This window comes from Lytechinus pictus, chromosome 3, assembly GCF_037042905.1.
Source record: "Lytechinus pictus isolate F3 Inbred chromosome 3, Lp3.0, whole genome shotgun sequence".
Taxonomy (NCBI): Eukaryota; Metazoa; Echinodermata; class Echinoidea; order Temnopleuroida; family Toxopneustidae; genus Lytechinus; species Lytechinus pictus.
Window position 1 is genome coordinate 53,627,786 of NC_087247.1, and position 16,784 is coordinate 53,644,569.

Here is a 16,784-nt window from a genome sequence, read left to right on the forward strand (position 1 = left end):
ACACAGTACAGGCCTCAGCTCTGGACCGTTTCGGAAAAATATTAGAATTTACGCATTTGAAGAGATAGATCTAGACCTAACTTTTATGATATTTCGTTGATTATGATCTGTAAATTATATTCATGTTAATATTTCCCCTTGGGTCCGAATGACGGCATTTTAAATTGCATTCGATTAACTTTCCCTATATGATTTAGGTCTGATTCACGGGCGGCCTGCGCCTGTAAGTGTGAAAGTGCCGTGATGGACCACCCTGCTGTGAGGGAATTAACGGTGCCGCGCATGGGGCAAAGCGTTCGATAGAGCCAGTCCACCTTCTGTAATAGCTCCATGTTTGAACCCTGATAGTATAATCCCTTTCCATACATCAGAATGGAGCCAGATATATCCAAGCAAACAAAGTGATTGCCCCTTTTTTTCAAACTTAATTTAGAAGCATCAAGGTCTGATGCTTCTGACTGTTGCCTTTAAAACAGAATTTTGTTGGCTCAAATCTTGGGCATGGAGCTTAATAGCAAGAAACGTATTCACATTCACTCAACCCAGGTAAGGTAAATCAGTTGGGTTATTCCTTAAATGAATTAAGCACAGAAACAACAGCTCAAGCTAAATAATACTCATTTCTCTACCTCTGAATAGGAAACTAGATAAGATTTACTTTGTAATAAATATCAAGATATTAAGTGTTTTGGGGGTAAGTGTATTTCAATTCCTGTGATTACATCACTGCAATATTTTTTGTGTCCATGCTTGTATATTGATTATGAATTTCATATATCTTTTCTATACTCATTGGTGTTTTTAAATCAATTATCTGAAAAGATATTAAAAATATAATATGGTAGAATTACATGAAAAGTCTAGTCAATGATTTTCTGCCAATGAGATACAGGTAATCTAGTAACTTGTGATATTTATTTTAAGAGAGTAATTTGCAAATCACACCATGCAAGACTCCTCTGATTTTTCAGCTATAAGTACATGTACATCTTAATTCTAGTTGAAAGACATTGTGCACCCTCCTCCATTACCTAAATTCTGGGTCGAAAACATGTTAAAACATAAAAAATAAAATAAACAAAATTAATAATATGGATTGGTGTTTTTAGATACAATCTGTATTTAATCAAAATATGCCAGCATGAAGAAAATGGCAGTAAACAATGCCATATATAGATTACATATTCACTTGTAACATACATTGAGAGAGTAGCATTATGCATACATTACAATATTTACATACAGAAACGTGAACAGCATATCACCTTATTATTTCAAGGTATATGTTGTAACCATGTACATTGTGCTTTTAGGTACAAAAATATTTAATACATGAGCAAAGATTGAACACCTTGATCATATAAAATGTGTAATAAGATGCTTGCCTAATATCAGATCATACATGTATTATATGCATTAATGTATTTTCATCATGTTGTAGCCATGTATACACGCTTCATTATTTACAAGCTGAATCATGTAAAAAAGTCATATCAACCAAAGTAATAAAAAAGAGCCATCTCATGAAATATACATATTCAGAAATTCTAGAGGTTTGTTTAGCTTCTTTTTTTTTTTGGGGGGGGGGGTGGTATAACGAAATTGCTGTCTCAGTTCACCAAAACTTTGTTTGAAAAGTATTGATGAAATGGGGTGATGTTGGGAGAGGGTACTTTCTTGTATCCTTTTATTTGGGAGCCTTCACTCATTGATGTCCAGAGAAGAACAGAAGACTTTATTTTCCAATGCCCTTCAAAGGACATGTAGGACTCTGTCAAAAATTGGCGAACTGAGAGAACAGTTATGTCCCTTATTCAAGGCAAAGAGCATGCTTGATATTTTGCATCCTCCCTGAATCTATGATTAAATAGTTGTCCCAGTTTACAAATTTTTGACAAGACTTCTTTGGCATCTTATTTGATAATAAATTATTCTGGTTTGAACCTTCCATATGTTGCTGAGCAAAAATGGGCCATTAAAAGCAATTCTGGAGCAAATTTCCATTTTCCCAATTAGTTTTCGTAGCTTAAAGCAAATAATAACGAGTGATAAATGCACTGATCACTTCTTATCCAGAGATGAAATTTACTTAATAAGAAAAAAAACACACAAGAAAATGACTGTTATACCTTGGTCACATTTGCTCTACGGCGGCCGTACGGCGAGTCGACAACAGCCGTTTTATTAATTTTAATTCAAACCACCTATAATTATCTAGTTGGTACAAAAAATGTTGAAACGGCTGTTTTCGACTCGGCGTACGGCCGCCGTAGAGCAAATGTGACCATGGTATTAGAAAACAATTTATGAAATTTTATAGTTTAAAAAGCAATCAGTATGTTTTTAAATCTTTAAGATTTTTTTTAGTTTGAAAGCAATTAATAGGTTTTTAAATCATTGCCCTTTCCCACACACCATATAACTATCCCCTTAATCAAGTCCAATGTCAAGACGGACTAAGGTTTTAAAAATATCTTCAAGGAAATTTCTTGTTGGCAGTCTGGCTTATGGGCCTCATATGTTGAATTCCACTCTTAAAGGTTTGATGAGGATCTGCAATTTGTGCCTTTTGTGTGTAATTCTTGAATTTAACAATGAAGTGAAAGGAAGCTTTATCACATGATATAGGTCTTAAATTGTAGGCTTTTTTCGTTAAAACAATTTCATACAAAATGTTCGCCTTAGAACATTGTATGATATATCATTGTTATAACTATAAATCTTTTGGAGGGATTCACTTTCCTAATTTTAATAATAATATTAACTTAGTCTTATATAGTATTTTTCATGAGATCTAAACTCCAAAGAGATTAATTACTCCTAGCTATTTCAAGATGATTCATTTTTTTAAATCTATATTTAATTTCAGTATTCACCTGAAAAAAGAGACAGTTCTAAATCATTTATATCTGTATGAAAATTTTGATAATTGATGTAATATTCCTTTATGAAGAAAATAGTAATTTACCATCATATAAACATACATGGACATTTCAGAAGCTCTCATTTTTAAAAATAATGGACAAAATCACCCTCTTGCTGATTCTGGTACCATGTATATGAAAAATCTATGTATCCTTGAATTTGTCCATTGATCGACTCTTAAGCCCTTCTTGAAAAATTCTTGAAGTTCCTACACATCCTGTTCACTGTTTCCAGACATGTCATCTCTTGATTAACGCAGTCTAAATATACATGATGTTCCTTACATGGCATGTGACACATAGTCATTCTCCCATTCTCTCTCTTTTGTTTAAGAATAATGGAAATTAAAGAAAATATTCAGAATATAGAATCCTCATTGAGGCACTTTGCCAAATCAAACAGTTGTTCAAGGTTTAGCTTTGAAATAATTGTGTTTGTTTAACATTTGTAAATGACACAGACATGTATCATCACTCTTTTTTTTACTTACAGCAGCTAGTCTCTGCTCCCTTCTTTTTTCCCGAATAAAGATAATGAAAAACTTGCACGTTATATGTGTTGCTCTTTTTCTAACACAAGTGCCTTCTTTTCCTGGTATGGCTGTTGCAGTTATAGCTCATTTCTTCAGATGGATCGCACTTTATATGAGCCATTTTGCATTATTCCAAAGTATAACACTTATTCAAAGATACTTTGCTTGCTATGCACACTAACACCCCATTGAGCAATTTGCTGGTCAATGCTTGCTTTGCACCTGGCCTGCCCAAAATCACAAAATTTTTAATAACTGAAAGTGTAGGGGCAAAAAAAGATATCAATGCTCATTTGATGCTGTTTTTACAAGCACCAGGTGGAGCCTGGAAAATTACTGAATGGGAACAGTGCTATCAAAATCCAGTCCAAAATTCTTTGCATGGCCAAATAGCATGCATGCATAACTGAACTTAGCTAGTGCTTTCCGTTGGCCAGATGTAGGCATTTACTTTTACCATGACAGTTCGCTCCCTCTTGGGTTGATTTTTTTGAAAGGGTCTGTGTAAAACATAAGTGCTGTCTGCTATGAATGGCTGAAAGCAAATTTAACTGTTATATACAGACTATTTTAGCACGTACAAGAAACAAAGAATCACTGAAAGGGGACACAGTCAACTTTATATGGAATATATAAACATGTAGGGTTCCATTCATAAATAGAAATTCATGAGTTGCTTTTTAGTCAAATTGAACTCCTTGGAGAGTGAAAGAATTCCTATCCCATTATTAATCATATTGATCAAGGAACATCTTGATAAGGAAGTTCATAGAATATCATTAGAATAGACTTGATTTCCATACCCAAGATCTGTTATATCTATCAAATGAATGAAACATTATCAGAGGATTAATTTGATGCAGCTTGAGATGAAGACTCTCGGTCGCCTATGATTTTGTATTGTCTTTTAGATTGATATATGTAGAGGAAGTCGAGTATTTCTGTTTAAAAAATTTCTTTGATCAGATAAAATACGAGAGAGTTTGTTTGAATTTCAAAATATGATGGGGATTTTCAGGACACTTTGTGTCTGCAGGAAGCACTTCAGCATTTAAAGGTTGATTAAGCAAAAACTGCATTATTTAATTATTGATAAGCAGATAATGTAAACTAGATATTTTCAAGTTTGTCAGAGACACTTCAAATTTTTTTTTTAAGTCTTGCAAAGTCGATGCCTGTCGAAAACGTGGGAAATGCCACCAGTAGTAGTTTTATTAGTATTAGTAGTATTAGTAGTAAAAGTAGTAGTAAAAGTAGCAGAAGTAGTAGTAGAGGAAGAAGAAGTATAATATTATTATTAGTAGTAGTAGTAGTAGTCGAAGTAGTAGTATAAGTAGTAGTAGTAGTACATGTAGTAGTAGTAGTAGTAGTAGTGGTAGTAGAAGTAGTAGTAGCAGCAGCAGCAGCAGTAGTAGTAGTAGTAGTAGTAGTGATAGTAGTAGTATTAGCATCAGCAATTTGCTTGATAGGTTTTGCCTATCTTTGAACTGGTGGGTTCTGAATAATAGAAGATGGATAAAAGTGTATATAGATAATGCTAATAATGAGCATCATAAGAAAAAGGAGGAGAATGCAAAGGAAAAATAATAAGGAAGAAGAGAAGAAGCTATTAGCTGAAATCAATTCTACAGTTTTCTTTTCCTAAACCTGTTTTATTCCATTGTTCTTTTTCCTTTGATAAGTTAACCTCCCTTCTGATTTGATTTCTTTCCTGAGAGGAAAGCAAGGGAGCATTTGTAGGGCCCAGGTAATTCTGTTGTGATCCATTTATACACAGGAAGAAGAGATGAGGGAAACCCTGAGAGAGATGTGGTTTCAGGGGAGTCTTCACTCACCTCTCAGCAGGATGTGCACCCCAGCCAAATGTTGAGTCAGGGAAGTTATTTTTAAGGCATCTGTGTTTTGGCATGGCTGCAATCATGTTCAAAACTCGTTATACTTGACATTATACATCAATTTTATTCCCTTGGTCTTTTATCGTGCATTTGGTATATCTTGTCAATACCTTGGACTAACACTATTTGATCTGCTAGGGCCTTGTTTCATAAACTTGATACCATTATCAACCACTTACACAAATCTTGACAAATCTTCTTACAGCCAATCATCTGCAATGATTTTAAAAATCTTTTTATGATGGGCTAAATGAAATATTGCCCCTGACACTTTTTTAATTTATTTTTGATCCTTGTAACACTAATGATAACAATAAACCATTACACATTTTAGCACTATACTTTGTTTTAGCAGACATATTGTAGCAATATTGTCAACAGTATTGAGAACAGTGGAAAGGTGTATGGAAGTAATTGTTTTGTTAAATAGTAGTATGTGTCTATCAAGTTTTAAAAAAGATAACATGCTCACTTCAATGTCTCTCAAAATTAAAGGTAAACTCTGGTGCTGGTAACGGTAACAACAGACAATAAAATGTTCACAGAATTGAACAAAATTTACACAGAATTATATATGAAATAAATAAATGATATCTGCGAAATGATAATAGATAATTTCAGAATGACGAGCAAAATGAAGATCAAACAAATTATTGAAAAATGCCCGTTAGTTTATAGTGTTGTCCCACATGTTGTTTCCCGTGTTAGCAACACCAAGAAAACCATGTAGTGAATTGAATATAATTTCAAACAAGCCTGAGTTGTTTTAATGAGATTTTATTGTTCTAAAGAATTTTGGCTTATGATGACCTCTGAAGGATTGATTATAATCATTTCCTTTCGAAATAAGATTTTTATACCAGCAGTCGAACTTAGCTTTAAACAGTGTCTGTACAAACAATGATAGTACAAACTGGATTCCAGTGTACTTTGTACTTAACTTCTGTGAATGAATTGATAGTGAATATAAGAATTATACACTATTAATCATAAATTTACTTCTCACAATTAATATGTTAGATCATCTGACAAGTAATTCACAGACACAAACATCAATGCATGAATACATAAAACAAGTTAAGTTGTTCTTTTTTGAGAAAAAAGGCTCATAGGACTGTAAATCTGTCTGCTTATCATAAGACAGTATCCTCTTGAATGCGAAGAGTTCGTCTTTGATTCGGTTTTGTAAAAATTTTCGGAGCACTTTGACTCTGTGTTGGTCTTCTGGACTCCATGTCATGAAGCATTGCAGAATGCCGTGCATCAAATGGATTCATGTACATTTGCCTGTTTGTTTGTTGATTCATGTCTATGAGCATTAAGTCATCCATATTGGAATAGTATGAACCCATTGGCCTCCTAAGGCTTCTTCTAAACACTTCTGCAGCTGCTGATGCTGGCCTCGGTGCTGGTCTTTGCACAACCACTGCTTCTTCAAAGCTGTCTCGCTTTTTCTTTGTCCGCAGATAACAATAAGCACTAAACAAAGCTACAGCAAACAGCGAGACAATCCCAGCTGCAATAGCAATGAACTGAGTGCTAAATATTGGACTAGTGCTCCTGTTTTGTGTAACTGTTTCTGCCCAAATGCAATTTTCCTCTCCAATAGAGCTTTCACCCCCTTTGTTGAATGCTATCACACAGATGCGATATGTGGAATCCTTTTTGAGCTTGTTCATAGAGAAGAGGTTAACATCTGGATGAATCGGAATACTCTTTACTACTGTGCGATCCCCAACGAGGCTGTAGAATACCCTGTAACCAGCAACTTCACCCTTGACAGCTTGTGACCAACTGAGAGTAATCACATCATTGGTAGATTCCACAACGGCTACTTTGGTAGGGTTACCCGGCTTAAGGATTTGGCATAAGGGCCCTCCATACTTTTTCAGACATGAGCAGCGGATTTGTCTGCTTGGAGCTAATGCTTTTTTCATTGCATTTTCTGCAGATCTAGGCTTTCTTGATCGGAATGCATCATTGAAGACAGCAAACAATGACTTTTCAGAGCTCAAGTTTTCACTTTCTGACTCAATACTTTCATTTGGTACCATATTGCATGTACCTCCATTTTGACAGGGATTTGGGAAACATTTCAAGTTTGGGACAATCGTTCCTAAAGGTGTATCTGTGGACCCTTCAAACAGTGGAGGCATTGCAGTTCCCCATGGGACTTTTTGTCCTGGACTTCTTGTTGTCCAAGATGCAAAGGTTGGGACCAATGTTCTGTCAGCCATTTTAGGCTCTCCTGTTTTTGAATTGACAGTCAGTGGGTGCAGGGTTGTTTTTTGAGCTCCTTGACCTGGACCCATTGCCTTAACAGTTGCCCCAAATGGAGGATGAACATTTGCAGTATCATTTCTTTGAGAGGTAATTGTTGGTTGAACTGGTCCAATATGGGTTCTCCTAGTAGGTGGCATGCCACGAGTGGGTTGTTGTGGCTTTGGAATTGAGAATGTTGTATTTCCTTGTGCTGTAGATTCTACAGGAGGAATCTTTGGGAGAATACCGGGTGCTGTTGGAGCATTTGGTGCAAGAACGGCGACAGCGTAAGTAATATTGTCAGAGCCCATAGAATTCCTGGTGTTGCAGTGATACAACCCACTGTCTTCAGCACTTGCATTGTATACCACTAGAGAGCCATCACCATTGACTTTCAAATGACCAATAGGATCATAAGTGGCCTCCTGTCGGTAAGATGGAACTGAGATACCTGGACGATTTGGGAGTTGCCACCTTGTCCTTGCAGCTGCCTGGGCAGTTAATTTACATGGGAGAGTGAATGTAGCTCCAGTTGACACTGCTTTATGTTGTGTCTTGGGCAATGTGGTAATAGCTGGATATGCACACCGAAATGGATTTCGAGGATTTGAGATGAGATTCAATAGAGGTCTGTTCCTGAATCCAGATGGTGTTCCACAAACAAGCTCACTAGTTGTATCAATTGTGTTTTGATTCCTCTGCATCCATTTAGCAAATTCTGACATGTGACAATCACAGATTAATCTTCTGCTATCCATGGTCATATGAGCTAGATTGGGGAGTCTTGAAAACATTGCACCATCAACACGCTCCAATGGGTTATCAGCTAACTGCAGTGTCTTGAGTGCAGCATTCTCAGGCATTGCATCAGCGCGCAACTCTCTTAAAATGTTAACATCAAGCCTCAGGGTCTGCAGCTGTGTCATACTACTGAATGCTCCACGCGAGACAGAAGTGATCAGGTTATCCTGTAAGAATAGTTCTCTAATAGAGTACATGGCACCAAATGTTGTTTCATTTAGGGATGTAAGTGCATTTAGTGACAGATCTAAACTTCTTAGACTTGTTAGTCCATTTAGCGTACCTGATGGAATAATTCCTATGCCATTATCTCGAAGAATAAGAGTCTGTAAATTTGGCAAGTTTTGAAATATTTGATATGGCAGGACGGGTATATCGCTTTCTGTAATTTCTAAAATGGTGAGTTGCGGTACAGACCTGAACATTGCTGTTGGAATATTCTGCACCAGGTGGAGTTCGACACTTTGGAGAGATTGAAGACCATATAATAGACTTACAGGTAAGGGTTCAAGGAGATCATTGCCAGTGAATTCAATTGAACGGAGATTTACAAGGCCTCTGAAAAGGGTTGGAGGAACTCTTAAAATATTGTTTCCATTAAGGTCAATCTCCTGCAGTGCTGCCATTCCTTGAAAAAGAGTGGATGGAAGATGAGTTAGCTTGTTGTTATGAAGGTCAATATGTCTCACAGATCTTAATCCATAGAAGATGTATGGAGGAATCTGCTCAAGGTCATTCATACCGAGTGAAATGTCAGCCAAGTTGTTCAAGTTTCTGAACACATTGGCAGGCAAGACCTTCAATTTGTTTGCTGTCAGATGAAGATTGACTAGTGATCTTAAGTCATTAAAAGTGAGTGGAGCAACAGTTTCTAGTTGGTTGCTTCGAAGATTTAAGAATTGCAATTGTCCGAGACCTGCAAATGAATTCTGATTTACTGTCACAATCTGGTTGCGAGAAAGCTCCAATAATACTAAAGATATTAAATTCTGTATAGCATTTGGAACATCAACAAGCTGGTTAGATGACAGCAAAAGTCTAGAGAGGGCGCTTAATCCATCAAATGCACTGTTAGCTATCACAACAATCTGGTTCCATCCAAGATTTAACATCTTTAAATCTGCATTGAATTTGAAAGTCTCTGGTGCAATATCTGTGATGTAATTGTGGGACAGGTCCAGCTTTTTCAGGTGGGGAACCTGCTCCAACTCAAGGGGAGTAATCACATTTATAAAATTGTTGGAGAGAAGTAACACTTGAGTATCTGGTGGAAGGTTTGGGGGTATATTGAATAGGTTTCCATAGCGACAGTCGACCTGCTTGTAAGCTCCTGGTCCAAGGCTATAAGTCTGTTGAGGGCTACGATCTAATGAACAGCGACATGGCTTTGGACAAGCTGGTCTCCAGCCCTGGCAGAGGACACAGCTCAGAAGACTAGTGATGATACCAGCTGCAAGCAGAATATTCAAACTGATCCTATTCATGGTGTATTCACATAGATCATAACTGATAAGTCCTCATATGCTGTACTGATCTCACATCCACTCTCTATATATGTGAAGTTGTGCTGTCAATGACGGTTTTCATTCTTCATGGCTTGATGACTATTTCTCTTCACTAGCCAAGTTTCTGTAAACAAATAAAGAAAAATAAAAATAATGAATGAAAATGAATCATTTCTGCTTTATCTAATATAAAAATGGGTATTATTTGTTTTGTGGTACTAATTTTGGGGGTTTTATTCAATATTTCATTTTTGCTTAAGAACTTGAAAATATGCTTTTCTGCAGTGTGCATGAGAATAAATTTGATTTCAACATAATGTATTTCATCACATTTAGATTATATTAGTGGCCAAAAATATTGCTGCAACATTTCTTAAACTTTTTGTTGCCCATGAATTGTATCTTGAACTGGACTCTCCTTTATGGAAATTATCATTTATCAAATTCTAGAAATATGCATTAAAATTTACTCTTGGCCAATCAAATTACATAGTTTTATCAAATTATAGCAGTACTTTATATTAAGAATTGTATCACCTGCTGTGGCTAAGGGCCCATCACTATAAGTTAAATAGTCATAGTTCCTGATGTGAGGGATACTGCATTATGACTCACTACATTTACTGACACTCAAAGTCAAACCATATAAGAAATTAAAAAAACTTAAGTTAGAGGCCTATAGAGACATTCATAAGCAGGATGTGGAGGCCAAGATTTGCCGTTCTCGTCCTTAAAGCCATGGAGCTGAAATCATTATCTCACTAAAATCCAGTTTATTCTGATTGATACTTATCCAGCGTCATTTCATTTCATCTTAAAAGTTAGTAAAGTTCATATTGTTTATTGAATCAACTGTTACTTCATTATAATATTTTATAGTTTTAATTCATTTGTCAAACATGTTTGCATGTCTTTGTTGCATGTTTGATGTCTTTTTTTTGTTTGCAGGATGGCCACTCCTTAGCAGTCTGCGTCAAATTTGAAATCCAGTATGAATGCATATTATATTATGCACCTTGACTGAACATTTGATTTTATGGCAATTGCTCCTTTCTTAAAGGTCAAGTCCACTCCATCATAAAGTTGATGTGAATAAATAGAAGTGAAATTAAATAGAAATAACACTGAAAGTTTCATGAAACCAGATGTAAATAAGAAAGATAGTTGCACGTCAGGGTTCGGTTTAAAACAACTGGGAAATAATGATTAGGAATAGTATTGTGTTTTATTTTTGACATTATATACAGAATTTCTATATGAGCAATTGTTGGCACACAAAATATGGATTCATTCTTAGCAGAAAACTTGAAATATCCCCATAAGTATGTCAATGACAAGGCAGCTGAGCATTCAGAGCCTTGAGACAACATTGCCAAATAAGAAGTACATTTGGAAGGCTAAATTAAGACCAAGTATAAGTGCTTTTTTTCCTGACCGGAAAGAAAAGGAGAGCGTGAAGAGAATTGGAATGACCTTTCCTGAGGCTATTTGTCAGCTGATAAGCACTCACAATCATCCAGAAAAAATAGAATATAAACTCTATAGAAACGAGATGGAAAATCATGTTGATGTGTTGTCACAAAACCATGAAGAATCGGAGAAATTAGACGCCTCTAAGTTGAGCGTTACATAATTATGTCACTTTTAAAAAAATTTCATGAAAAATAAGGGATGAAATTTAGACCCAAAGTTGATTTTGTATGCATTTCAAACATATTATTGTTTAAATGCATAAAATCCAAGTTTGAGACTAATCTTATAGCTAATACCATACCTCGGTGTGTTTCACAAAGAGTTAAGTATGACTTAGAGTCGTACTTAAACTCTCAGATGTTGCAGCATGGACCTACATGCTTGCAGCATAAAAAACATCACTGCATTGGCCAAATCATGCTAAGAGGATGCGGGCTACTGCATATTAATCAATAGGATTGTGTGTTATTACATATCATGTACCCTTTGGCATTTAAGCATAACTAAGTCACACTTAACTATTTGTGAAAGACCCCTATGGATTTTCACCTGTTCACCAAGCTTTTAAGATAAGACGAAACTTGAGTACTCATGATCAAAATCATATTTTCATTTCATACCAGTAATTATAATTTTTTGTTTGTGAAAACAGCTATTGGGAAAGGAAAGTACTTCATCTTACATTCTATGTGCGCATGCGCTACTATCTTGCGCAATTCGCCAATTGAAAAAAAAAAACACTAACAGTGGCTAAAATTTCACATTTTGCACTTTCAAATCCATGAAATGGCCATCTATTTTCCATATTACCTTGAAATTGTTTTGATTTAGTTGGAAAGTACCAAAAAATTAAGAATATTCAGCTCTTTCTCAACTCTGATTTAAGATGATGTTACACTCGGTAAATGTTTTTTATTATTGTAGTCCCACATGTAGACTTCCATGGTGTTGCCCAAGTGTAAAACGATCAACAATCGTTGTCAGTGAGTGTTGCAACACCATGAAAGTCTACATGTGGGACTACAATGAAAAAATATTGACCGAGTGTAACATCGTAAAACGATGAAGAAAAGACGAGAGAGGTAAATATTCTTAATAGTTTCCAACTAAATCAAAACAAATATGGAAAATAAATTGCCATTTCATGGATTTAAAGATGCAAAATGTGAAATTTTAGCCACTCCACTTTTGGTGAAGCCTTGATGCTTAATTTAGTTTACCCTTCACTGAAGGTTTTTTTTTGTTGTTTTGATTTTTTTTTTTTTAACATCATAAAATGATCTTTTTCAGAGTCAAGAAAGAGCTGAATATTCTTCATTTTCTTGATAGTTTCCAAATAAATCAAAACAATTCCAACGAAATATGGGTTACAAATGACAATTTCATGGATTTAAAGATGCAGAATATGAAATTTTCACAACTTTCGGTGAAGGTTTTTTTTAACCTTAAACACCCATTTATAAATTGCAAAAAAAAAATCAAAATAAACGTAATGACTTGGGCCTACTTTGCTGAAAATAAACTTTTTAAGGACGTTCCGCAGTTAAAGTGAAATCCATGTCATTTTCACCAAACTTTGCGCATACTTTATAACCTTAATATTCGAAATATGCAAAAATTAACATAGGTCCATGTGCTTGATTTTTTGTTATAGAGCTTCAAAGTTCACCCAAATCGATGTTCTTAAGAATTGCGCATTCAAAAGAATTTGGCATTTTTAGACCGCCCAAGATTACTACAATGAGTTTTAACCTCTATTACTCAGTCAAAATACATGAAAAAGTCATCAAATTTCGCAAGAGAGTTAATAATTGTATCGTTAGAATGGAGAATCTATTTATATTGCTATTTGTTTGCAATTTTAAGTTTAACAGCACTGTCAGTTCTTACAAATGGCGTAAAAGATAACAAAATCCCAATCTAAAAAATGTAAAAATTTCAGTAACAAACTACAAACGTACAATAAATGCTGCACTTTATTCAAAATCCATGTCATTTTCACTAAAATTTGCAGAGTTGTAGAGAAAGGTATACCCAAGAGGTACAAACATTAAAAAATAGGGGTTCATGTGCTTGTTTTTAAACTATTAGCATTTTTATTAGAGCAAATGTGCTTTTTAAAACACCAAAAATGCGCCGAATGCTTAGTATCTATGTGAAGAAAAAATCAAAACCACTCTACCATTTATTCAAACTCGGGGTAATATTCGTGATTCTTGGCAGCACTGCAAAGTAAAGTATTTTGAAATTGTAGACAATTTTTTTTTAATGGTCCATAGAATAATTAAATTTTTTAGCTTCATGAAATAACGCATCGGTTCTGCAGTTAAAGTGTAGAAGATGAGAAAAATCAGCTCATACCCGCAGCTAATCAATCACCTGTTCATCCATTGTGACGTCAGCGCGCAGAGTGTAAACTATGCGCAGACCATAATGCGCACAAACATAACTGTGGAACGTCCTTAATGGGTGTTCTTTACTGTACAGGATTCTCAATTGTTATTTTGTATGACCTTTAGAAATAAGAGTAGTAATGTCATTAAAAAAATAATGAAAAAACAAAGAAAATAATAAAACAAATTGGCCAAGCAGTATTTTCTATCGGCAAAGCAAATTTTTTCATCACTGATGAAAAAAAATGTAGAGGCCTGGATATATTTTTCTTTATATAATTGTAATATCTAAACCTTTATTTCCACTTCAATATCAATATCTATATGAGACATAAAATTTGGAGAAAAATTTATAGGAAAAAGAGTTATGATTGGCAAATATGAACACTGAAGGCGTATTTAAATGTATTCCTAATTATGCACCTGCAGTTTATCTCCCAGAGTTAATGTAATCAGTCATTTATTTAATTAAGGTTTTTCCATTCTTACTCTTAATTATACAATGATAATTGACTAAATTGACTAGTTCATTCCCATTCCTTGTTAATAAGATAATTAGGATTGTTGACCTGATTGCTCCTATCTCCCTCTGACTACATTGATGGAATTGATATAGTAATTCTCAGGAAATCCTATGCTTTTCCTTCTTAAAGATATTGAACTAGAAACAAACTTTAACAAACAAGATTGATTACTATTTTCAGTATTTCATTTGGCATAAACCCAAAACATAGAAAATAGAAATATAAACAATATGATAAGGATAGTCAAGAGATGAAAATCATTTGTTATCATCATTTCATTTCGTCATTGTAGTATTCATTGACAACATCTAAAATAAGTGGACAAGGATTGTATTTTTTCTGAATTTATATTGTGCTTTATGATGAAAAAAAAAACATTCCGAGTGATTCTCTGAAATAATATTTTACTTTTTATGTAGACTTTACAAGAATTTTGTCATTACTACTCTGTAGTTCAGTAGCTGGATCATTGAAAAAAAAGAATACATTCAAAATAGAAGAGATAAGATTTATTTTAAAGATTAGTTTTTTTTCTGTCCCTTTTCTGCAATGTTTCATGCTATCTTATTGTTTTGTCAATTACTTCATGTGCTTCTTACAGTCAACCATTATCTGTCACACTGTTAGTGAAAGACATTTTTTCTGGCATGATGTGTGCATATTGAATTGGATGTGTGTAGCGTTGCAATACGTTAGCATTTGTGCAACCACATATTGACAGAGATGAGTGGAAGTTCACTGAAAATGATTTAATTCTCCTTTAAAGCCTCTCTAATTCTTGCCACATTGTGGTATAAAGTGATCATTGTGGTGAGCATAACACATTGGAATTATGTAGTAACAAGGGTGATCACTCATCAAGTATAATCGAATTACAAGTGCTGTGTTATCTGATTTTTTTTCATCCACACTCTCCACAATGTGCAAAAAATTATGTTTTGCATGTGTCATTTCAAAGGCATCCTAATCTTTTATTATGAATAAACTGTAATTGTTTTGTTCTTTTCTCTTTTCTTAATTTTTATTATTGAAGTTTATTTATTTATTTATTTATGAAGGGGGAATGTGTATCTTGGAGTTATTTAGAATGAATTCATCATCAGTTAAATACGTCTAGGCTACAACACATACTATAAGAAAAAAATTAAAGATGTGATCAACATATATTTGTTTATCAGAAAAAATAAGGATAAATTGTATTTTAACATCAATTTAAGACACTAGCAACTGTAATATTACAACTCATTAATCCATGATGTAACCAGTGCCTGTATCTTAATTTATTTTCTCCAATAGGTCATTTAATGTTTATAGTAGCATGGTGCACAGTCACATTTATTGCAGGTTAATATAAATGAAACATGAATATGGTGATGCCTTCTTATTGAAAAGTTTATTGAGATGCATTCATGCAAAGTAGAATTGCTTGTACCATATAAGTAAAAAAAAAAAAAAAACTTACAAATCTCATGCCTATAATTTTGTTCTGAATTCCCTTTTTTTTATTGGTATGGGTGACCTTGAAAACTTGACATGACTTCCAATGTATGGGGCTGTATTGTTGCTCTGAATTCTATATGAAGGTGATAATTGAAAGCGGCATCCCAAATCCATGAAGAGGAAATACCTCAAATTGCTTTATTAAAAAAGGGATAAACTCTTAAGTCAGATTGAACTGATAGGTTTTAGCATGGAATTAAAACAAATTATCATTTAAGGCAATGCGTTTGATTGAGGTACAGAGATAGTAGAGTAATTTCTCCTGGTACAGTTAGTAGATATTCACGTTGACCTGTTACCATGGAAATTATTTCAGGTGTCATGATGTCATGTTTCATTGGTCATGGGTGGAAGGGGCAGGGGGGATGTATCAGTATTGTAATACATGCACAGTATATGGACATTGAGAAGATTGAATAGTTCAGTTATTGAAATATTTGAAAGATTTTTGTTGTCGTGAATAGTTGGATTTCTCAACATTTCACATGATAATCTGTAATCTCAACGTACAATTTCTAAAATGCTGAGATTTGCACTGATAATAACATTCTCATTGCAGCTGGAAAAGAGTGAATTAATGCCCATATTAGAGTATCTCCTAAAACATTACAAAATTATGTTAACAACCCTCCCCCCCCAAAAAAAAAAAATCATTAGTGACATGAAGACACATTTACATTTTGAGATCTTTACATTTTTATCTTACAGTAAATATAGTAAATTGAGAGTTTGCTGGGTAATGATGAGCAGAGAGAGGGGAAAGAAAGAGGTAGAGGTACATGTATGAAGGAAGATAGAGGGATGGAGAGAGAGAGCGAGAAGGGGCGGTGGAGATGAATACAGAGATTTTGTTTCCATACAAGTGTCTCCACTTTGACAAGGATAAATGAGATGCTTTATGGCTTTCATTCCTTTCTATTATCGGTGTGTGAACTTGAGAGCTTGTGGGTGTTGAACAAGTGCAACCAGCACCA

General features: G+C 34.5%; 1 protein-coding gene across 1 annotated transcript; it reads right to left on the minus strand.

The window, feature by feature from the left end:
- Positions 1–1,096: 1,096 nt before the first annotated feature.
- Positions 1,097–15,745, minus strand: LOC129257004 (uncharacterized). The gene has a single exon (XM_064097365.1). It carries the CDS (start codon positions 9,897–9,899, stop codon positions 6,486–6,488), a length of 3,414 nt encoding a protein of 1,137 aa, XP_063953435.1. The 5' UTR covers positions 9,900–15,745; the 3' UTR covers positions 1,097–6,485.
- Between the last annotated feature and the right edge of the window lie 1,039 nt (positions 15,746–16,784).

Bases quoted from the DNA above. Each gene is read 5' to 3' on its own strand.
- LOC129257004 (XM_064097365.1), bottom strand. From the start codon at position 9,899: ATGAATAGGATCAGTTTGAATATTCTGCTTGCAGCTGGTATCATCACT.